This window comes from Thamnophis elegans, chromosome 9 (genome assembly GCF_009769535.1).
Source record: "Thamnophis elegans isolate rThaEle1 chromosome 9, rThaEle1.pri, whole genome shotgun sequence".
NCBI lineage: Eukaryota > Metazoa > Chordata > Lepidosauria > Squamata > Colubridae > Thamnophis > Thamnophis elegans.
In genome coordinates this window covers 44,111,480-44,134,172 of record NC_045549.1, presented here as the reverse complement: position 1 = coordinate 44,134,172, position 22,693 = coordinate 44,111,480, and the positions used below count along the sequence as shown (strand labels likewise).

General features: G+C 35.1%; 1 protein-coding gene across 3 annotated transcripts in view; it reads left to right on the top strand.

Moving 5' to 3' along the window:
* Window positions 1-218: 218 nt before the first annotated feature.
* Window positions 219-22,693, top strand: part of SGCZ (sarcoglycan zeta) — a 228,971-nt gene continuing 206,496 nt past the window's right edge. For all 3 annotated transcript variants that reach the window (XM_032224357.1, XM_032224358.1, XM_032224356.1), the window contains exon 1: window positions 219-413. In XM_032224357.1, the coding sequence (XP_032080248.1) occupies window positions 219-413 (195 nt within the window). The remainder of the gene's footprint in view (window positions 414-22,693) is intronic.

Here is a 22,693-nt window from a genome sequence, read left to right as displayed (position 1 = left end):
ATAAATTCTATTTCTAGCAGCACAGTGGTGTTTATTGTGTACTATATGTTTATTCGTAACTCAGCTCCGAAAATTGGACCAAATTAATTCTTCTAACAGTGTAAAAAATGGTTTTCTCAGAAGACAAAAAAGAGTTTTCACTTAGTAAAAAGAAATGGAGGATATTTTAATTGTTCAGATAAATATATAATGCTTTGCATTTTTCTTGTTTCTGATAGATGACACGGGAACAGTATATACTAGCAACACAGCAAAACAGCCTGCCAAGAACAGAAAATCCTCAACTTTATCCAGTAGGGATTTATGGCTGGCGAAAGAGGTGCTTATACTTCTTTGTCCTCTTGCTATTGGTTACCATGATCGTTAATTTAGCCATGACAATATGGATCCTGAAAGTAATGAATTTCACAGTGGTAAGTAGCACTTTTTGAAGTGGAGGGTATGTGGTTTATAAATGTTAAAGGGATTTGATACGATTATATAGTGTTATCTTTCAGTTTTCTAACAGTTTTGTGGGTTTGGGGAGTAAAACAATGGTGGAATAAGGTGTCCTTTGCCTTTTGTTAACTGACTGTTCATATATATATGTGTGTGTGTGTGTGTTTGTGTGTGTGTGTGTGTGTGCGTGTTGTATTTGCGCCATTTGTGTTGTATTTGTGCTTTTTATATAATTATATATATATAATTAAGTGCAGAACTAATTAATTCTGATTCTGAACATAGAACATAAAAGTTTTGTTTCTGGGGCAATCTAGCTGATCATTGCTAATAGATGCTATGCCCATCTAGCTCCAATAATATTAATTCTTGTAGTTTGTGAGAAAATATCAAGCCAGCTCTTTCTGAACTTTCAGCAATGACAATTCTGGTTGGAATAAAGAAACTGAACCCCAAAAGGGAACAAAGAAGACAAAATCAAGCCAAGTGATTGGCCTGAATTAATGGCATCCCTTCTGGGCTCAATAGAAGAGTTACCACAAGGTTGATGGCTCGGGAAAGGTTCTCCAGAATGCTTTGATTACCAAAAGAAGAGCTGATTGAAAGTGTAAATACCTACTGCTCTGGTTAAAAAAAGAGTGGCCCAGGAAAAAATGTGTGCCTCTGGCATTTTTGATGCAGATGCCTTTTGCTACATCTGCCACTTTTTCCAAGACTCAGAAATCATTTTGAAATTGAATTAGCAGAGATGCTGAAATTAACTGCATTGATTAGAGATAATGGAAACCATTTGTGGACTTTTTACATGCTAAATATTATAACAGATGGTTAACGGGGATTTGAAGATGTGTAATGTTTAGCTTAACCTGTTGACAGTTTTTTTCTTCTTTCTTTCTGTGTGTGTGTGTGTGTGTGTAAAAGGGAAGGAGAAATTGTTGCTATTAACATCCTAGATGTTAAATATTAAATTTATTTGATTACTTTTCCCTCTTTTTGCATACTATTTTTTTTCTTTTTTGTTATTGTTAAGGTTGATTGTATGCTTTTATTTTTTTTAAAGAAATCGCAAACCAAACAGAGTTATTGGGGAGTACCCATGTAATCTTAGTTTTGCAAAAGTTATCTTTGGGTTCTTTTTAAAACTAATTTTTAAAACTAGATTTATTCCATTTCTAGTAGAATCTCAGTATACACAGGAACCATGTAAGAGACTATCTAAAGCACTCTATTATTTTTCACACCAACGTCAGGTCCCAGTCTTCTTTCTAGTACACAAGCATATGAATTTGATTGAAAAAGGAAACAATTCCCTAAAGTCAATGCTTTTGACCCCTTAGCTTGACCACAGTATTTGTTTTAAGCAAGTATTGAGCCCATTGAACTTGCAATTTAGAACAGGGTTAGGGTTATGCAACACTGCAGATTGGGATTTATATTTGCCATTAAACTAACTAATCACATGAATTGCTGTGGTACTGGCCAGAATTACTTGCCTGCCCTTTGAAGGGTGGGTAATGAAACAAACCGGACAAGGACTATTGGAACTCTATTGTTCAAAGTATAGTATAGAATCTCTCTGTCTCTGTCTCTGTCTCTGTCTCTGTCTCTCTGTCTCTCTCTCCCTCTCTCCCTCTCCTCTCCCCCTCCCTCTCCCCCTTCTCCCTCCCCCCTCTCTCTCACACACATCTCTTACTCTAAAAAGAATAGAGGCAGGACAATCCTGAGTTTTTTTCTCACATCCTCCTGAATTCTTGCATTCCTTCTTCAAGGTGAATTCCATACTCCACTGCCTGCCTTCTCATTCTTCTGCTTAAATATTTAAAGTGTTGTAATGAGTGTGATTTAGATATGTGAAGCATAGTGAGATTTCATACATGTGCAGAATTGCTAAACAAAAATGACACTTGAAATCCGAATTTAGCAAGCAGACCAAAAACAATATCTTTAGTCTGCTGTTTGCATTGTTGTTGTTGTTGTTGTTGTTGTTGTTGTTGTATACTTTATTCATTAAATATGAAACTCAGTCAACTGAACATTCAAAAATGCATTACAAATACCATTGACTTGTGCTAATGGTTGATACAGGTTGCTGCTAGCATCCTAGGTATCAAGCAAGTACCTTCTTAAAATATACAATGTTCCGAGTAGCGCAGTTTTTTGCAATTCTGCTGGTATTATTGCAGGAAGCTGTCATTTGTTGATGTATCTTATAAAATTCTTGGACATGGTATCAAGTGCCCTGTTGACACTGGGTATCATGGTTACATGTCTCAACCATAGGCATGTAGTTTTGATGGTCAGTGACATTGTGATATTTTGTGATTTTTTTTCTACTTCTTTTTCTTCCAGTCTGGCATCTCCTGGTACAGTGATATCAATAAACTGTATATTTTGGCCTTCTATAACTGTGATATCTGGTGTGTTGTGTTCCAAATGATGATCTGTCTGTATTCAAAAGTCCCACAAGTTAGGGTTAGGCACAAATAAATGGATATATAAAAGCAAAACATAATCATAAAAACATAAAATGAGTATATATAAATAGGGAAAGTAGAAAAGGGATGGTAGGCATACTGGTGCACCTATGCACACTCCCCTACAAGAAGAGTTGAGTACTCTTCTTGTAAAAAACCTCTGGATCCTCTCTAATGTATTAATGTCCAAAATACAATGTGGGTTTCAGGCAGGTGAGCAGTATGAATATATTCATGACTTGTAAGTAGTAAGAACCAGAAAGTTCAACTTTCTTATAACAATTTATGGTAGTGGGAATAGTACACCATTAGAAAATCCTTTAGCTGGCCATTAAAGACATGGGCATTAAAACAATAGCATATTGCAGATTCACCTTGGGAATATATCAGAGTTGAAAACATATAGGAATAGCGTTTTAGCTTGGAATGAAAAATTGCAATGATAGTAAAAGCTCTTATGAAATTCTATAATGCAACCAGTGTAAAGGCAAAAGAAAAAAAATGTTAGGAAGAATATACAAGAGCCATTAGCAGGTAAAAGAGAAAATAACCAACCTCTTAGCCCTTGAAAAAGAGGCAATGTGGAAAACTGAAGATAATTTCACCTAGATCCATCTGGTATAAAAGGGGCAGAGGGAAACTCTGGCAGGCTTTCAAGGTTCTGTTATTAAACCTGACCGCAATACAGTGGAGTCTAGCAGGTTATGTTTTCAGCCTACCTGGAAGGGTAGATATTGTAGATATAATGTAGATATTCATGACAATTGTGGACTGAGGATTGTTACAGAATTGGAGAGATAAGCAGAAGGGGACAAAGTCCTGTGTCAGTTGTGTTGATGGTCACATATCTAGAGTTTGTTTTGTTTAAGGGACTAAACAAACTTTAGGAAAATAGTGCTGGGAGTGTCTTGATGGCTGCACATTACTTCCAGAATCAAAGGCAGGTTGCCTTTAATTCCTGTTGCTAGGGAGAAACATAAAAGAGGCTATTGCTTTTATGTCCCGAGTTTCTTACATGTATCTGAGTGATCACTGCTTGATTGAAAATTTTCAACAAGATAGATAGCCCTTTGAGCTGATTAGCAGTTCTTAAGTATTTCAAAGAGTATGGAAATTCCTAATTTTATTTGGTCTCCTTTCACTAATATGCATAGACAAAAATAATTTCCAAAAGCAGTTGAAGTTGATTTCATATCTGATTCTGAACACATGGATTTGAAAATGCTAGTTATATTCATCTCTCTTGAAAGATCCTGAAATGTAACATATTTTATGGTATTTGATATTTTACTGAGGTTTTTTTATCTGTGTTTACAAAGCCATGCATTATTCATGCATTTTATAGTTATTGCCAAAGGTCCACCTTTGCACATGATGATTCCCAAACCTGTTATTGCATGAATAGTGACTTTCATGGATAATCCTAGAGATCTTCTATTTCAAATCTCATAATACTTATTTTCAAAATGGATTAGACACATGTAATGCACTTGAAACACTGAGGGATCCATTAAAGAGAGGGAGTGACTTACAGAAAATAGAATGGAGAGAGAAGAACAAACTGATCTATTTCACAGAGTCTGATATTTATAAAAAGTAATCATTTAAAATTAACCCCTACTTATATTTTTATGGCAATGTGATACCCTATTGCATACTGAAATACTCATGCCCCTCACAATTTTTTTTTCAGATTCATAGTGCACATTTGGCTACAAAGGCTTTCTTCTTTTCAGAATCAAACACTGAGACAGAAAACAGTCAAACAAACAAAAAAAGACAGGTTAAAGAACAATGTTTGCATTACACCAAACATATTTTTGCATTTTAATTGTTGCTAAGCAGTGTTCGTTTAAGATGGCTTTGTTCCCTCTTCCATATGTTTTAGCACCTTTGTAATAGCTATTGACTTCCTATCCACATATCCAAATAAAGCTTTCTTGAGATGTTTGAGAAATCAAAACATGTACAGGGGGGACCAAAAAGCATTACTCCAATGTCCCAAAAGGGATGGATATGACCCATTCCCTTTTGCATTTTTCTTGAAGAATAGTTGTTTTGAACATAGGCACTTTGATCACACAAAAACTCACAGACAGACACACATTGAGACAAGTTGCATATCCAAGGATTTTTTAATTGATGTTTTTGGTCAAAACGAGCTGATTCGTTTTGAATCCAGAAATGTGGTTCTCCAAAATTTCCTATGTTACATCTTATCTTGTATTGAAAGAAAAATTCCAGAATCCTTGTAATGGAGGACCAGACAAGGGTTTTCTTGTACATGCATGTATGTGCAGGGAGGATATTGTTTGCTTTAAAACTATGTTTCTTTCACTGGCTTAAAGAGTTGTTCTAAATTTGGTTTGAAAGTTTGTACTTTTGTCGTCACAGAAATCTGATTCTTTCTTTCTTTGAAAATCTCCATTAATTAATCATTTCAGCAGCAAAAAAAATAACCTTTAATTTCAGTTCTTTTCTTTTGTTTTTCCATCACTCATTGTTCTGACACCTTATTAGATCCACACCCCTGTTGTTTGTTGGATAGAGGAGCTCTTGAAATATTATCCTTTCCCCAAGGGCAACTGTCACTTTGTCACTCTGAAGTCACTGACTTGTGTGCATTCAAAATTCTGGCATTTGATTCATTGGCATTTGGTAAATAGTTATTTGAGGAGAAACCTGCTAAGACAACATGCTCTTTTCATATATCATTGCTCTGTTTTCCCTGTCAATTAGAGGTGGTTGGGAAGCTATCATGGTGTATTTATTTAATACAAATGAATGTGATCTGTTTTCTGTCTTTGGTGTAAAACCTCAAACAGTAATCACAGACTCCAGAGAGATCTAATAGAATCAGATTGTTGTGATGAAATATCCATCTGCAAGTATTAATACTTTGATGATGAAATTGATTTGAAAAGATTTACTATTTCAGTATAATATGATACAAAATAGGGGACATAAGAAAAAAGAAAACTTGAGGGATTTTTTCAAACCAAATCATATAATTTCACTCTACTTAATCATCTAGATAAAACGTAGACTAAAAATTCCTGAAAAAACTCATAGTGTTCCCCCCCCCCTTTTTCTTTGACTAGTTTCAATCTTATGTTTCTCCATTACTATTAATCAGTGCAGGAAAGCTTGGTAGGTCCATTCCTTTCTAAAATATGTTCCTTCAAATTTAAATATAAATGGGCTGGCCCAGTGGTGGGTTCCTAACTGGTTTACTACTGGTTTGCTGACCATGAGGCAAATGGTGTGAATTAATACAGTGTTTCCCCAAAATAAGTGCTTGGCCTTATTTTCAGGGAGGTCTTATTTTTTAGGTACAGGAGGCCCCTTGACCTCAGCCCATGGATCAGCTGATCCACAGAGAACCAGAAGTTCTGTCTCTGTTTCTGGCACACTCTTGCCAGCCCTAGTCTTGCTGAGCCTGCCACTCTTTTTGCAGCCGCCACTAAGAGAAGAGGCATGGTAACTAGGGTTTGCAGTAATGGCCTCCGCAAGGCTGTTCTGTGTGGATGGCAGGTACATGTAGGGCATGTGGGCATGTTCCCCCCTTCCCCCCAGGAAATGGCAGGGACTGGCTGTGCATGCATTTAAATATTTAGGGGAGGGCTTATTTTAGGGGAGGGCTTATTTTAGCACATGTGCCCAAAGCCCAGTTAGGTTTATTATCTGGGGAGGTCTTATTTTTGTGGAAATAGGGTATGTATCGATTTCTCAAATCAATGGTTCCCTTTATATAGTTTATAACATGTATAATCCACAGCTAAAGAAAATTTAATGGGAGTTAGCAGGATGCTTCCTTGCTTTCTTCAGCTTTCATGAAAGTCATCCATTTTCTTGTAGCAAGTTCTTATTCTTTTGGTCTCCTCATATTTCTGAAGAGGAGAGGAGGAAGAAAAATAAGCCTGTATGCTCTGTTGTTTAACACATGGAGCCAAACCAGAAGATTAAAGAAAAAGAGCAAAAGCAGTGAATTCCTTTTACTGCAGGAAGTAGCCACAATTGTTTCATTTTTCCCTTTAAAAACAGCCAGAATCAGAACAAGCAGAGGTCTCTACAGCTACAAGTGAGTAGTTGGGTAGTTTTTTTTTAAGTTGAAGAAAAGATGAGTATCCTTCAAATTATAACAGGCAGGGCTGGGCAGCCCTTTGGATTTGAAGGCAAAAAGTGCTTCAAAGTACATGAAAGTGTTTACTTAGCTTAAAAAACTGCCTCTTGCAGCCCAAGCATGATCCTAGAGAAAGGTGTCTTTGGTTTAATGAGTTTCACCATTAAACCAAATATAGCCTTCAAGCCCAATACATTTCACATCCCCAGCAGCAAGTTTTCCTGTTGCTCATAAGTATATCAATGATTTTTGCTTACAGGCTTGTTTAGAATTGTGGCATCTAAACACACTTCACAGTAATCTGAGGGTTCTCTTACAGGGGAACTATTGCCTTAAATCTTTACAAAAGGATGACTTGTGCATCTGAGGCAACATCTGCCTGCTTTCAAAAATATAAAACCATCAACTAATCCCAGCCAACACACTCATGACTAAAATGTATAAACATTTATTAGAGAAATAGAGATATTGCAGGTCTTTGGAGTATATGTGTGATAATTACCTCAGGTGCCTCCAGTTTATTTTAAAAGTCAGTTAGTTAAATAAATAGGGGACAAAAAAGAGCAGGCATTATAAAATATTTCCTAAATAGCTACCCTCAGCAGGAATAGTCTACTATATTATTAGTTAGTATAGAATTGGGATAATGGAGAAAAGGGAAAGAAAATGGAAATGGATTCACAGAAGGCAATTTAAGCAATCTAAACCTATAAATATTTCACAATAATGTGTCCTATTTATCTGAAATTTTTGGCTGGCTAGTATTTCAGAATGTTGATAATAAGCCTATAAAATACAGCTGCTTATTAACAGAAATGAAAAGACTTCCTCAAATATTAATTGCTACATCATGGAGTGCATCCATTAGCTTCACAGAATGAAGCTATTTGTAAATTCCATATTAATGGCTGGATCGTTGCACTAAGAGACTGATGTTATTTATTAACCTGTTTTTCTGAAAAAAACAATTAGGCAAACTTTTTGTATCCTGTAAACCAATCAAATAAGGAAAATGCAGTTTTGTTTTGTTTTGTTTTTCTAGAGAACACATACTATTGTTAGAATTAATTCAAAATCAGTTAAATAAATCTCCGGTGCAAAGGAAGCAATACATGTACACAAAAAATAATATTAGCAGGTTCACAATGAATGCAACATATTCATATGTTTTCTTTCCATCTCAATTAGGAAGACTGATAATCATGATGAGATTGCTACAGGAGAAAGCATTAATCTGACTTGCTTCAATAGAAGGGAGACTACTTGGTTAAGAGAAGTTCCACAACACACTCAATAATTAGCCCTAATCCCATTTATCAATGCATAGAAAAATATGTACAAATAGTTCAATCAAGAGAGTTAGTTTGGTATAGTGGCACAGCCTAAAAACTGGGAGACTCTGAGTTCCAAACCTGCTTTAGGCATAAGGCCAGCAAAGTGACTTTGGACCAATCATTCACTCTCAACTCTAGGAAGTAGGCAATGACAAGCCACTTCCAAAATTCTGGCCATTCAGGGACATGTCCAGCAATCACCAGGAGTCAATGCTAACTCTAAGGCACACATGCACACACACACACACACCCCACACACAGTTCAGTCAATGACTAGGATGGCCAGTGCCTTTCTCTCCACATAATAGTAATACTTTGGGAAGGCAGAATTATTACAAAGAGATGCAACTCTTTGCTGTTCTTGGTGAGAAGTCAGCATCCTCAGATAAAAATGAATACTTTTGACTAGAAGTAAAATGCCCATATTTATCCCCTGCATGATCTATGTTTTTTTTTTAATTTCCAGGAATTGAGAATATTCTATAAGAGATCCAATTTGAGTGAAATATTTTTTCAGGTCCCATCTGTATCTTTTTATTTCTACATCAAGAAAACTAACAAATTGACACGTGTTTTCTAAAATAAATCACATTAAATTGAACATCTTACGTAATTAAGGAATGAGGATTCAATGCTAGTGTAACTTTTGAAGGTACTGGAATTCCCCATTTACCCATGGAGTCCAAGCCTCCTTTCAGTGCACTAAATCCAAATTAAAGCATCTGCAACAGATGGCTCTTCTTTAACCCATCCAACAGTTGCCGGGGTTGGCTGAACTGTTAGATCCACTGATGGTTTACTGGATTCAGGTTACTCCTGTGTCATAAAATCAACCAAGGTGATCTGTGGTTGGGTCCGTGCTGTGGTATCATTCTCTCTATTGGAGCAGGTAGCACCTTTTGCTTTGAAAGAGGAAGCAGTGCACCACTCCTCAAGAGATCATTCTTTAATCCAACCATTTCTGATAACTATCAACCAGAGATGGATCAGTTTGCAGTTGATAAGAAATCAGGAGGAAGTGGAATATCATGATTTGTTTCATTCACATTCCAAGTCTGGATTTAGTACTGAGACAGTGTTCGTTGTATGATCTGTGGCATACTCTAGATTGAGTTTGTTATCCAATCTTGAACAACTTGATGCCTGAGCAGTTTTCAATACTGTTAATCATCATCGTCTTCTTCTGAGTTGGTGCCATAGGTTGGGAATAGAGGGCACTGCTTTATGATAGTTTTTTTTCTTCCTCTTGTGCTAGCTTCAGTTGGTGTGGATTTGGGGTGGTGATAGGAAGGAGAGAGAGGTCATTCTTTAAGCCCTCCTACATGAAACCATGAGGTGAAGTTACCTTCTGATTAGGGATTGTCGTCTTCAGTAACCTGAGTATATCCAATATATCTTTTGATCTCTGGCCAGTCAAGGAGGCTGTATAGGTTTGGGGAGATAAAGTGTCTCCAAACTAATTTGAAGTCTGAGTGCTGTCATTGTTTGGACTAGTACCATGGTATCTTCATCAAGCAAATGGTTATTGCCCTTTTCTTTTATTCTAAATATACAGTATCTCAAAATAATACCTACGTGCATTTCCATTTCCTCCTATCAACTTTCCTGGTGAAACTTTGACAAAATACATAATTAACTAGCAGACCTTTTAAATAGAATGAAGTTTATCATATAGGCAATCCTGTATATCACCTAGATAACAAGGACCAATCAATCTCTCCAACAGAAGAGAATATATATAGCTTGGGGTTGAATTGTGGAGTCCCTGATTCTCTCTGAGCTTCATTGTTTGTAGACATTTCATTATCCATCTAGGTAACACCATGAGTGTGAGTGAGTGTGGAGTTTTCTCCCTGTTTATATACAGTAACTTTCTGTCAGCATTGAATGGGGGCATGGTTTTCTCCTTGATTTTCTTAATTAAGCTATTGTTTTCTGCTTGACTGTTTATTTGATGCTAATTGTGCTTATCTGGATGTTGGTTGCTGGAAAAGATATGTTCTGATCTTTTTGTTTCTTTTTTAGTTTTTGTATTACCTCTTTTGAATGCTGTGTAAACAAAATTTTCTTTTCAATGCCATTTGTGTTTTCAATAATTTTCTTTCAGTGTTTTTCTTCCTTTCCAGTCCTTTAAAGGACTTCAGGAGAATTTTACCTGGACACATTTAGTTTTCTTCCTACTTAGTACTTTATCACTTTGAATGAAATTTCATTGCATACAGATCTCAAAAGTTCACCATCTCCAATATGCACTACATAATCATGACCAAATAAATACACAAAAATATGCATATACCTACATATATTATATAACACAGAGAAACAACACAGTCTAATATGGATGTATACATGTACATGGCCCAAAAAATGAATCTTGCGAGTTTACCAGATGGATGGCATAGGAAACAAAGCTGTTACAGAATCTGGTAGTTCTGCTAGAAAGACTTTGAAACCTCCTTCCAGAGGGGAGCAATGAAAACAGCCCATAAATTGGGTGTATGGGGTCTCTAATAATTCTTTAAGCTCTAAGCACATAGCACTTCTAAGAAGTATCCTGAGTAACAGGAAGCAAGTTTCCTATAATCTTCCCAACTGTCCTTACTACTCTCTGTATTGACTTTCTATCTGAGGAACTGCTTCCATCAAACCAAACAGTGATGCAGTTTATTAAAACACTCGCAATCATGCCTCTGTAAAAAGTGGCCAGGATAGGAAAAGATGTGCTCTCCTCATCCAATGCAGGAAATACAGATGCTGGTTTGGATGCTTCACTAAGGATGATGTGTGGAGGATGATGTGTGGAGAGACCAGTTCAGATAGTTAGTTATTTGCACCTGTTCTGGATCTTTCTAAAATCTACAATGATCTCCTTTGTTTTATTAACATTTAGAACCAGGTTACTTTTATTGCACCAGACCCTCTTTCCTATGAGCATCTTCATTGTCGTCATGGATAAGACCCATCACTGCCATGTTATCCACATACTTCACAATAGGATTTGTGGCAGATTTGGCACAGCAGTCATAGGTCATCAAGGTAAACAGTAGTGGACTTAAGAGACAGCCCTGTGTGGAACCTGTACTCAAGGAGATGGAGTTGGAAACTTTTCTTTCAACTTGCAAAACTGGGGCCTATCAATAACGAAATGTAGTATCCAATTATGTAAAAGAGTATTAAAACCTAATAGTCCCAGTGTGTTCACCAAATGTTGAGGAATGATTGTATTGAATGCCGAAATGAAATCAAGAAACAGCATTCGCACATAAGTATTCTCCTCCTCCAAGTGTGCTAAACTAAGATGATGAACATAGGAAAGAGCATTACCTATAGAGCAGTTCTTCCGGTAGGCAAGCTGTAATGAGTTAAATGTAGGGGGAAAGCATAAAATCATATCGTCCTTTATCTTAAAACACTTCATCATAATGGAAGGGAGTGCAACTGAATGGTAATTCTGAAGGCATGTGATTATAGGTTTTTTTGGGCACTGGTACAATGATTGCAGTCTTAAAACATGATGGAACCACAGCCTGATGCAACGAGAGATTGAAGATGTCTGTGAGTAGGTGGCCAGCTGGTCAGCACACTCCTTAAGTACTCAGCCAGGGATATTATCAGGACCAGCAGCTTTCTGGTATTGACTTTCCACAGGATCTTCCAAACATTAGTTGTATCAAACCTAATTCTTTAAAATCCATGAAGACATGGTTGTAAGTTATTCTTTGTAATATAATTTGTTCCCATCTGAAGTGGAAAAAGGGATCATTGTCAGAGCATTTGGCAGGACTAAAGGTTGTTCTTTTACATCACTTTGTCTGCATTGTTGGAAAAACAATACCCAGTGGACACATAGTTGTTTCAGCTGAAAGCCCAGTGGGGACACAGTTACTGTATTTCAGCTCCTTATGGCACTTAGTCACAAGTATGCTCACCTACACCATTTGTTTCTCCCTCAAAACTGACTGCTATATAGATACTGTTTTCCACTTGCTCTAATGATTCATCTAAAATACCAGGCACTTTCTGAACACTTTTGAGAAGCAGAACTGATGGATTTTGAGTTATAGCTGAACCACAGGAATCCCTGTGTAGCATGTTCCCCTTCTATGCTTTGAAGATTTTTAAAATCAGTTCTATAGCTTTAAAAGTTCTATTTATTTTGCTTTATTTTTTTTTATAAATCTAGGGCTTGCACTTATTGAAAAGTTGTTTCAAATAGATACTTAAAATTTCTGAAGAGAAATGGATTGTTCATGGGCAATTTCTTTGTAGATTGAATATAATGTGAAGCTGTTTTGATTACAATTTGTACTGAATGTATTGATAGCAAATGTAAATATATTAACAGCAGAATCACCTGTAGAGCAAAATTTACCTTTCTCCTTAAATAAAGCATATTTCTTTCTCTATTATCTTCCTCTTTTTTCCTGTGTTTGTACCAATATTATTTTTTCTAAAGTTGTAACTAAATCTATTACAGGTTTATTGAGCAGCTGGCATTATTAGTGATCAATCCTGTGTCAACTCTGATTCAGTGGGGTTTGTTTTCAGTGTGTTAGTTTGTTTCTTTTGATAATAGTCAAAAGACAATTAATGATACTCCTAATCTTATTGGAGAAGTCAAACTATGTACATTGACAAGCTGTAACAATACTTATTTTCACTGAAAAAAATACTGTTGGAGTAGGATCATTCCACAAGTTCAAATTTAAAAATAATGTTTTGGACAACTCTATTAAATTTTAAGTTTGGACTTTGCATTTTAAAGGCATGAGTAATCTCTTCTAGTTGCCAGAACTTCAAAACATTTATAGACAGGGGAAATGCAATGATCATGCAATGAGTATGTACAGTAGCTATGTAACATGAATGAACATGGACAATATTTTTTTTGCTTTTGTTAGCTTTGATATCTATATATCTATATATCTCTATATCTATATATCTCTATCTCTATCTCTATCTCTATCTCTATCTCTATCTCTATCTCTATCTCTATCTCTATATCTATATCTATATCTATCTATCTATCTATCTATCTATCTATCTATCTATCTATCTATCTATCTATCTATCTATTCCCCCCTGAAAATGGAAGGGAATTGTGTCATTGATTTCTAGCAACTTTGGTCAGATATGGCCAAAAAAAGAAATTCAAAAGCCATCTTTGAGCTTCTCCTCCAACTTGGGGAAGATTGGAGCAGAGGCATCAAGGGAGCTGGACATTTGAGACCATTATGGGAGAAAACAGAAGAGTTTGTCTTTAAATGACTTTTTGAGTTGTTAACGATGTTGAGAATGACAGTAATCGAGTGCAAAAAAACCCACAGTAAAGTGTTCTAAATATTTACCTTTACTGACAAGATGAAAACAATTCCCTGTCACAGAAAAGTAATGTGAAATATATTCTGGAAAGGCCTTGTAGCTGAAGAAATCAATCAATGTCCAGAGTATGTAGCTTGAGTTGAGGTGTTGCCTATACAAAGTGTGCTTGAGCTGACAAGCATGTTCCATAATGCTTATAATTTTCATGGAGTGCATTTCCTTGAGAGTTTTCCTTATAACAGTTATTCAAATAAATCTCTCTTCAAAAGGATGTTCTCTCAGTCAAGGCAAATAACTTTGAAAAGGACATTTTGAAGCCTTGCATTGTATGCATTTGCATGCATTTGATAGTTATATAATTGTATAATTGTGTGTGTGTGTTTAATTTAATTCAATTTATGTAGCTGTCTATCTTATATAAATGAATCTGGTTGGCAAACAATTTTTAAAATTGATAATATTAAAAAATATAAATACACACAAAAAATTAATTTTTTAGATCAAGATGATCTAATGACATAGTTGCCTTGTTTTTAGCATCAATTTTCTTGACTGTCTTAGTAATAATATTGCTGATGTCTTTAATTGTTTAATTGTATTGTTAATTGTTTTAATATTTTGATTTTATGATTTTTTTTACTGTGCATCCCTTATAGTCAATTTTCTGTCAGATTGGTTATTAAATAAATAAACAGGTCTAAAGGGTTTATAAATCTGCTCCTTAGAATGGTGACTATACTTAAAAGTGCATTTAAAACATACAGGATGAAAAGAGAGACAGTCAATGTATCAAAGTGATTTCCTAGGCCATGATTTATGATCTGTAATACAATTTCAGTATGCTGGTTGAACATACAGTAAATACATATTTTCTTATTTTCATCATATGGTTGGACTTAAAGCATGATCAAACAAAGTAGATATTTTTGTCTTCTATAATTCTATGAATAGAAGATGGATGCAAATGTTGATTCATTCATTTTTTTAAAAAGAATCAAACTTATAGAATAGAACAGGACATTTAAACATGGGGTTTAGTTGAATTGATAACAGTGTTATCAAAATTTTACTCTTTACCTTCATGTTGGGAAGATTTGCACCATCTTAAAGCTTAGCTTAAATGAGCTCTGGACTATTTGACAAACTTTGTATGCAAAACATTAGAGATGTACTGAAATAACTTCTATAATACAAGCAGATGGAAATATGTACAAGCAATTGGAAGATAGAGACAATTCCATTAGAAGCATCTTGATGATGAAAGCTCTGGCTCTCATATCCAGTTTCCTCTCTATAACAATGTATGAGCAAGTCCTAATTCCCATTCTAAATAGAGTCTCTACTTCCAAGAAACTTGGCTTGTCTTTCTCAATTCTGCACAGTTATCAGCTTTGCTGTGAAACAAAGGAATCTCTTTATGTAGAGCAAATGTACAATTTTTTGCCAACAATAGAGGGATTTTGCTAATTCTTGCCAAGAATAGTTAGTAAAGCATACACTGCCTGCCAATCAAACTTCATTCTTGTCTTGAAATATTTCTTTCTAAGACCAAATATTTTTCTCCCCATGAACATCCATTAAAAAACTTAGTGTCACTGCACCTTCATTTAATAACCAAGAAAGAAACCACTCAACTCCATATTTCAAAATTAAGTGTACTTTTACTGGCTACAAACAAAAAGAAGCAAAGCAAAGCTGAATCTGAATAAAAAGGTGCGAAAGCAATAGATATCAATATGTGATTCATTCCCCTCCCCTTTGTACCCCAGTCCATAGTCCAATCATATTTCACCCAACTGTCAGGTGGGAGACATCTTCAAAAATCATCATCAGGATGGAATGCTGGACAGTTGGCCTCGGCGGGAAACTCCCTTCCTTCCGCATGCGCAAAGAGATGGTGAGAATAACTCCCTAATAAACAGTCCTCCAGTACAGAATGATTCCCCTCCCAAATACCATGCCCCCGTTCCCCGTTTCAATGGCAGCCGAAAGCAGCAGTGAAGCAGAGACTGACACTTAGATTCTGTTTATCCAGGTAAAGAGTTTGTGTACTTAGCTTTCATGAGGCTGACTTTATATCTCAGTGTATTCAGTCACACTCTTAGTGCTAAATTAGGTCTGCCATCTGTTTTGTTTTTTGTATTGCTAGTCCTTCCTCCTCCTACAATAGAAGATCAATTATGCCAATTAAATTTGCTGATTTCAGTGAATGAACATTTTGTACCATGCAAGCTCTTTACCAAAATTCGTATGCAAGTTCTTTACCAAAATTCTGCATAAGCAAAATGAAAATAACTTTAAAAATTCAGCTGTGAAAGGAAGCTGTGGAAGGGGGAAACTTAATCACTTCCTATTACAAGTCTACCTCAAAACAAGTCTATCTCCAACAATTGAAAAGCACCTAAGTATTTTGCCATTTGTTCCATTTCAACTGGTCTAATTTCTGGTAAATGAAAAAGGGGAGGGGAGAGGATCCCACAATACTCCTCCTTCGATGTTTTCCTCTCCTTAGATGCTTTCTCCAGGGCTTCCAAATTCATTTGAAATAACACTGTACATCCTTCCATCAATGACCCAAATCCAAATTTCCAATATTATCTCAAGTAAGTTGGATCAGGCCATAGATATGAATAAGGTCAACACCTTCCAGATCTATCATCTTTGGCAGGTTCAGTCAGACCTTTTAAATATTATGTTAGGAAGAATACAAGATGTGTGCTTCAGAACATGCTCTAACCAGATAGATTAGCAAGGGAGAAACTTGTAATACTCCATTTCTGTGAGATTTCAATGTGAGACTGGACAGCTCTGCTTTTTTGGAGTAGCATCAAGACTTTGAAATAGTTTCCTGATGGAAATCAGGTAGCCCCCTCTTATTGGCTACTCTAAAATTTTCAAAACTGAATTGTTTTAAGTACCTTTTCCATGAACCTTATATCTGATACTATTTTCCTTTGTGCTTCTTGTTTTATTTTTTTATTTCTTGTCATTTTTCCCTCTTACATTTCTGGAGGCCAGGTGGTAGTGATATGGTTTTCATTATTACTGTGATTGTTTTGATTTATTTTTAATCTCACCATGGATGTTTTAATAGTTTTATTATGGCAAGATAAAAGCATAAAAAAACAACATAGTGAGATCCAATCAAGTCCAGTTCTTTATTTGCTTACATCTAATAGACAGAATCTCACCAGACTACAGCTATAATCTTCTAACCTAAAAGTTATACCCTATGAGATGAAGTTGTCCTGATCCTTTTCTTCCATCCCTCATCTAGTTCAGGTCTATGTGTTCTCTTGTCTTGGGCCTTTCTCTAACATATTCTGACTCCTCTCTGGAAAGATGTGTTACTATTACTGACATTATCCCCTCCCTCACAACAGGTAGCAACATCTAGTCAAATAGTCAACCCTCCCCCCCAATAAAAACCTACACAGGGTCAGAAAAGGTAAGTGGATAGGAGACTACTTGGAAATCCCAGGGCTGTAGGTCAGACTGGGATATTTAAAAGACTTCCTGAAACAAAACAAGACTAGCCAGTACCATAGTCTTGCCATGATAAGGCATGTTTGTGAAGACACCCAGTGCCAAATACAACTTAAGCAAGTCTACTTTTAAAAAAATAAATAAAGCAGTTTAATTCACTGGAGCCTCCTATGCATATGTTCAGCTGGTGTGCCTAACTTTTTAATGATTTAAGCATGTCTTTAAATATTTAAACTTGCTATGAATGCCTTGAATACCTAACACACGAATTAATTTGTCCTTTATTACTCCATCCAATTAATGAGTACCTATAAATTTTGTATTAATATAAAACTGGTTTTAGTTTCAAACAATTATGATCATTCATGATGGGACAATGATACAAAATGAAGACAATTGATGAGTGCATAAACATTGCAAGCAATATTTATTACTTGCAATAAAATTGTCTCCATCCACTCAGTTTTATGATACTAAGGTGATGAAGAAGGAAAGTCTCAAGGAATAATTGAGTCAAGGTGAATTTGTTGAGGCCTGTGGCAAAGTAGGGATTAAAGTTAAGGATACCATGCTTATACTGCCGGGAATGGCATGCAGTATTGGCTAAAGAAACAAGTCCTAAAATCCAACATTTGAGGCTACACAATAATGGTCATGTGGAGCAAACACTATTTTCTAAGTGATGTTTTAGAAAGTTTCCAACCCTGGTTCTTGTAGAGAAAATTGCAAAGAACATGAATCAAATTGAAAACTACATGTATGAATAAGGAATCAATGGATCTGGAAGAATAGAAAGAGCAAGTAATGTGTGGCAGTCTCAGAGCGAAACTTAAAAACAATGGCTACTATATTCAGTGACTTATGAAGGCAGTGGAAGCAAGGATGGTTTGCAGGATAGAAAGGAGTAGACAGTGAATGATGTTGACAATAACCTTCCCTTCCCTTTCCCTTATTACTTCTTATTTTTTTCTACATATTTCTAATAATAATGCTTATCCCTACAGCCTGACCAAATATATATATATATATATATATATATATATATATATATATATATATATATATATATATATATATATATATATATACACACACACACACACACACACACACACACACACACACACACACACATATATACTTCCAGTTTTTTTAGACGGGACTCACAACATAATCCATTGAGATCTTTTACAGTACATCCAAATGTCCTTTTGGCTGTGTATCCTAATTAGTTAATGTTTTGACATGACTAAGAAATGTTGAATTGATTATAGTTCCTTTCATAATTACACCCTGTTCTTCCAGAATATATTGATCATCTCTAGACTAATTACTCTAGAGTTTAAAAAAACTCTGCTTTTATATGTTGGTTAAGTCATTAGCTTAACAGTTACAAGACAACTTGAAGGTTTTGAAATATATCAAATTCTCTCTAGAGATATGTTTCACTGGAGACTAAAAACACACAGTATTTATCATTAAGCTTTTAAGATTATTTTAGCCTATTTTAACCTGTAATAAGGTTGCATTCTAGTAAAAATAGACAAAAATTTCTAGAGGTGAATGATTTAAAGTGAAATTTATTCATAATATTATGCATAACACAGCATAATATTAACATAATAAAATCACTAACACATTTTTACATCAAGGCTTCTAAAATTGCTTCATAGTCTACCTAAAGCACATATAAGTTAAAATAAACTGAACTGTCAGTTTTGGAGAACTGAATGGTGTCAACAGCAGTTCCCCTTTTAAACTCTCCTTAATCTAAAATGTAACTCTTCATTCTCATGGTTGACAGATATTGGAGAGAAGACAACTTTTGTCCTAAATCATAAAACACACTTACATTAGAGTGGTTTATAAATGTGTATTTTATTGAGGTAGATGTATAGAGATACTGTATAATAATCCTTCCATCTGTATATGTACCATTATCATTTCTTCTTTAACATGCTTTCTGTCATTTTTTAGAAATCGGCTCATCAAACCAGAGATTTCATATTATGACCTTTCCTGATTCTGAATTACACTGATATGATGTCACCAGATGCCAGGGTTGGCGTCAAGCTAAGAGATACAAATTGCTTTCTGTCAAGCTATAATTTTGCCAGCCAGTAGTATTTGTGTTGAATTGGCCTTTTGCAGCAAATGGTTTTCCTTGGAGTTTTCTTTATTTGGTTTACTAATATTGTGATCCAGTTTAACTTGCCCAATGAATCTTCCTTTGTCAAAGATGAAACATCATTTGCTCTACAATTCTATGTGAGCCGCATAGAATTAAAATGACTTAATTCCAGGGTTTTTTTTTTTAAAAAAAGAAATCAGTCTTTCAACAGTGTAATAATTAAGGCATTTTTGAGATAAATTTTTGTGACACAACATCACCTATTTTTAATTTTTTATAAAAAAAGGTAACATGTACAATTAGATCATTAATTAAAATGATAATATGTAAATCAGCATGTTTTTAAGAAGCTACAAATAATTTTAGGAGTAACTGTTAAAAAGATAATGACTTTACTACATTTCATATCCCTTGGACCTCATTGTTGATAGTCTTCCCACCAAAAAGTACCTAGGTTCATTGTTATAAGTTACCATAGCTCTCTCTGTATGTGAGAAGTAAACTCTAATCAATATATACTATTACATTTGTGTTGGAAGCATCTACCAAGGCACTTCTGTGTTTAGGGGATTAGCCAGTAACATTCCCATTTCCCAGGTATTTTCATGCCCTGGTATTCCCCCCCCCCCAAGTGGTACCTAGTTATCTACTTGCATTTTGAACTGCTAGGCTGGCAGGAGCTGGTACAAATTGACAGCTCATTCCATCATATGGCTCACTCTCAGGTTTTGAACTGCCAAGCTATTGATCTCTCAGTAGTCTCCTTAACTCAGCATTCTAACCACAGGAGCCACTGTGGCCTCTATTGATAGATAGATAATGGATATATTATTAAAGTGTTCATTTTGCTATAAATCTCTGTAACTTTGGCTGCAACAAACTATCATAGCTATTTGTTACAGTTTCTTTCAAATAGTCATACATCAAAATGTTCTCAGTGGCAGTTCTATAGTATTCTTTACTTCTAGTTATAGGATTGTTTCCTTCCCATCACTGCAAACACAATCATATATAGATTAATGATGGGTGGTTTGTAACTTTTGTATGTTCTCATGATGAATTTATTCCATCCTTCACCCAACCTGTTATCCTGAAGTTGAATTAAACTTCAATACCCACATTTCCTAACCAGCATAACACTCGGGTTCATTGGCTAATGGTCTGTGAGGAATTGTGAGAACTCAAACTCAATAGATTTGGAAGGGCAGCCCATTGAGAAAGATCCGGTCTATTATGTCTCATATCCAGATCAGTTGTTTATAATGATATGTGATGATATAATACCATATGAAGGTATGGCAGATTATTGCGGATGATAGTAATGGGGATAGTGTATATAGTTTTAGCCAGTTATCAACTTCTCTGTTTTTGGCCAGATTGTTTGAACTTTTATATTCTGAGAAGGAACTCTTAGAACTAAGGCTAACATAAGTATTTTAGATTATATGGCCAACAATTTTAAGTTAGGTTGAAAAAATAGAAGCCAATACTTTCATGTTATTGCTGAAAACTAGAAGAATACATCAATGAAGTTATCAGAAGCTTCTCTTAAACAAATTCAATCTTTTGAGTAAAACTGAGGTAATCCACTGCCACTTTGCCCTGGCATAAATTCTATTACTTTCACTTTTATGTAATGAAACATCAGGTTGCCTCATACAATAATGATACTTCAAAAGATCACTGTGGTGGTTAACGTCCCTACAAATTGCAAAGTGACCCTTCTAAACTGCAACATCAACTTTTCTCACTTTTATTCACTTTAAAATATGCTACAGTGTAGCTTGGAACATTTACAAAAGGATCAAAGAGGAAGCTAAGCATTCTGGAGGACATCAAAGGCCAACGAAGGGTGCAATTATTTTTCATAGCTGAGATAAATGGCTGTAATTGAGAAAATGACAAATGTTAGACAAGAGTTAAAGTAACTGAACTCTTTTCCTATGCAGAGAGTTACCTAGTGGATCTAAAAGAAAGCAAAATATAAGTCTTCTCTCAATATCCTTTTTCACCAAATGTAGTCTTAAATATTTTTCAATTGCATTTAATTATATTGTGTCTAATCTCAATTGTGCCTTGGCATATAATGTTGCAGACTTAGAAAAACAGTTATAACATATTTTTCCTATCATTCCCAGACTCTACTATTAAATTTATTTGACTTCAGCCTGTTTTTTTGATATAGGAAACTGTTTTGGGGCCTATATTATTGTCTTCAACTATAGCACTTTGTGTGTCTGTTTTGTTCCCCCAAATGATCATGGTAAAACCACAAAACATAAAAAAAAAAATCATGTTTCAGGATAGGAATTAATAAGAATTGGAATATAAAAAAAAATCAGAGAAAAAAATTATTCTGTTGGATCTGTTGAATATGTACAAGAATTTTATACATTCATGTCAAAAACCCATTTCTACATTTTATTTTTGGGGGGGATTCAGATATCCAGAAAAATGTGTGCACTGAAGTATATACAAAAATTCATTTTCTAATGGAAAAAGAGCTTAAAATTTCATACCCTTGGAAAAGTGTATGCAATGGTCTGTAAGTTAAAGGAAGTGTAATTGTATAAAATGCATAAGACATTCTTTCAAATATTTTCTGCTGAATTGATAAACGGTTGCAGTAATCTGAGAATGTTGGGAAAAATGAAATACAGCTTTGCTGAGAAATGAAAGCGAATTAGAAAGTCAGGAAACAGAACTTTAGCAAATAAATCAATATGCAAGAAGGAAGGAAATTGTGACCATAAATGGTAAAGTGCTAGAAATGCTAATAATACTAATGACCAAAGTAGAATAAAACATTTTAGACCTTTATATCACTTGTGCATGGGGTTTGTCATTAAATGTTATGTGCCCTAGTAAATATGCTCTGCTCATCCATCTTATTCATTCTATTATTCATATACTATGAGCAGTTGAAGAACATTTAATTCCAGTCTAATAATTTCATTTGCTTTCTGCTACAACCATCCAATCCCTTTGGAAGTGCCATATTTGAATCTAGAAAACTTGCATCCATTCATGGAAGAAAGATGGAGGGAGGGAAGGAGGAAGGGAGGGATGCCCAGGATGATAGTCACCCAATCATTACAGTGTGGCAAGAATTTGGGACCACAGTATTTGTCATAATGTCTTATTTTGTGTATTGTGACCACTTCTTTGTGAGTTCCATTGGCTTTCACGTTGTTGATAGTGGCACAGTAGAAGCTTTTTACTATATTTTTGATCCAGAATATGAGGAATATTATTGCAACAATTCACTAGGAAGTGCAGAATTCACCTAAACATTTTATCTCTAAATTACATAATATTCTCACATTATATTACAACAGCCTGCAATTCTTTTGAAAAATTACTAAGCAAAATACAAACACACACA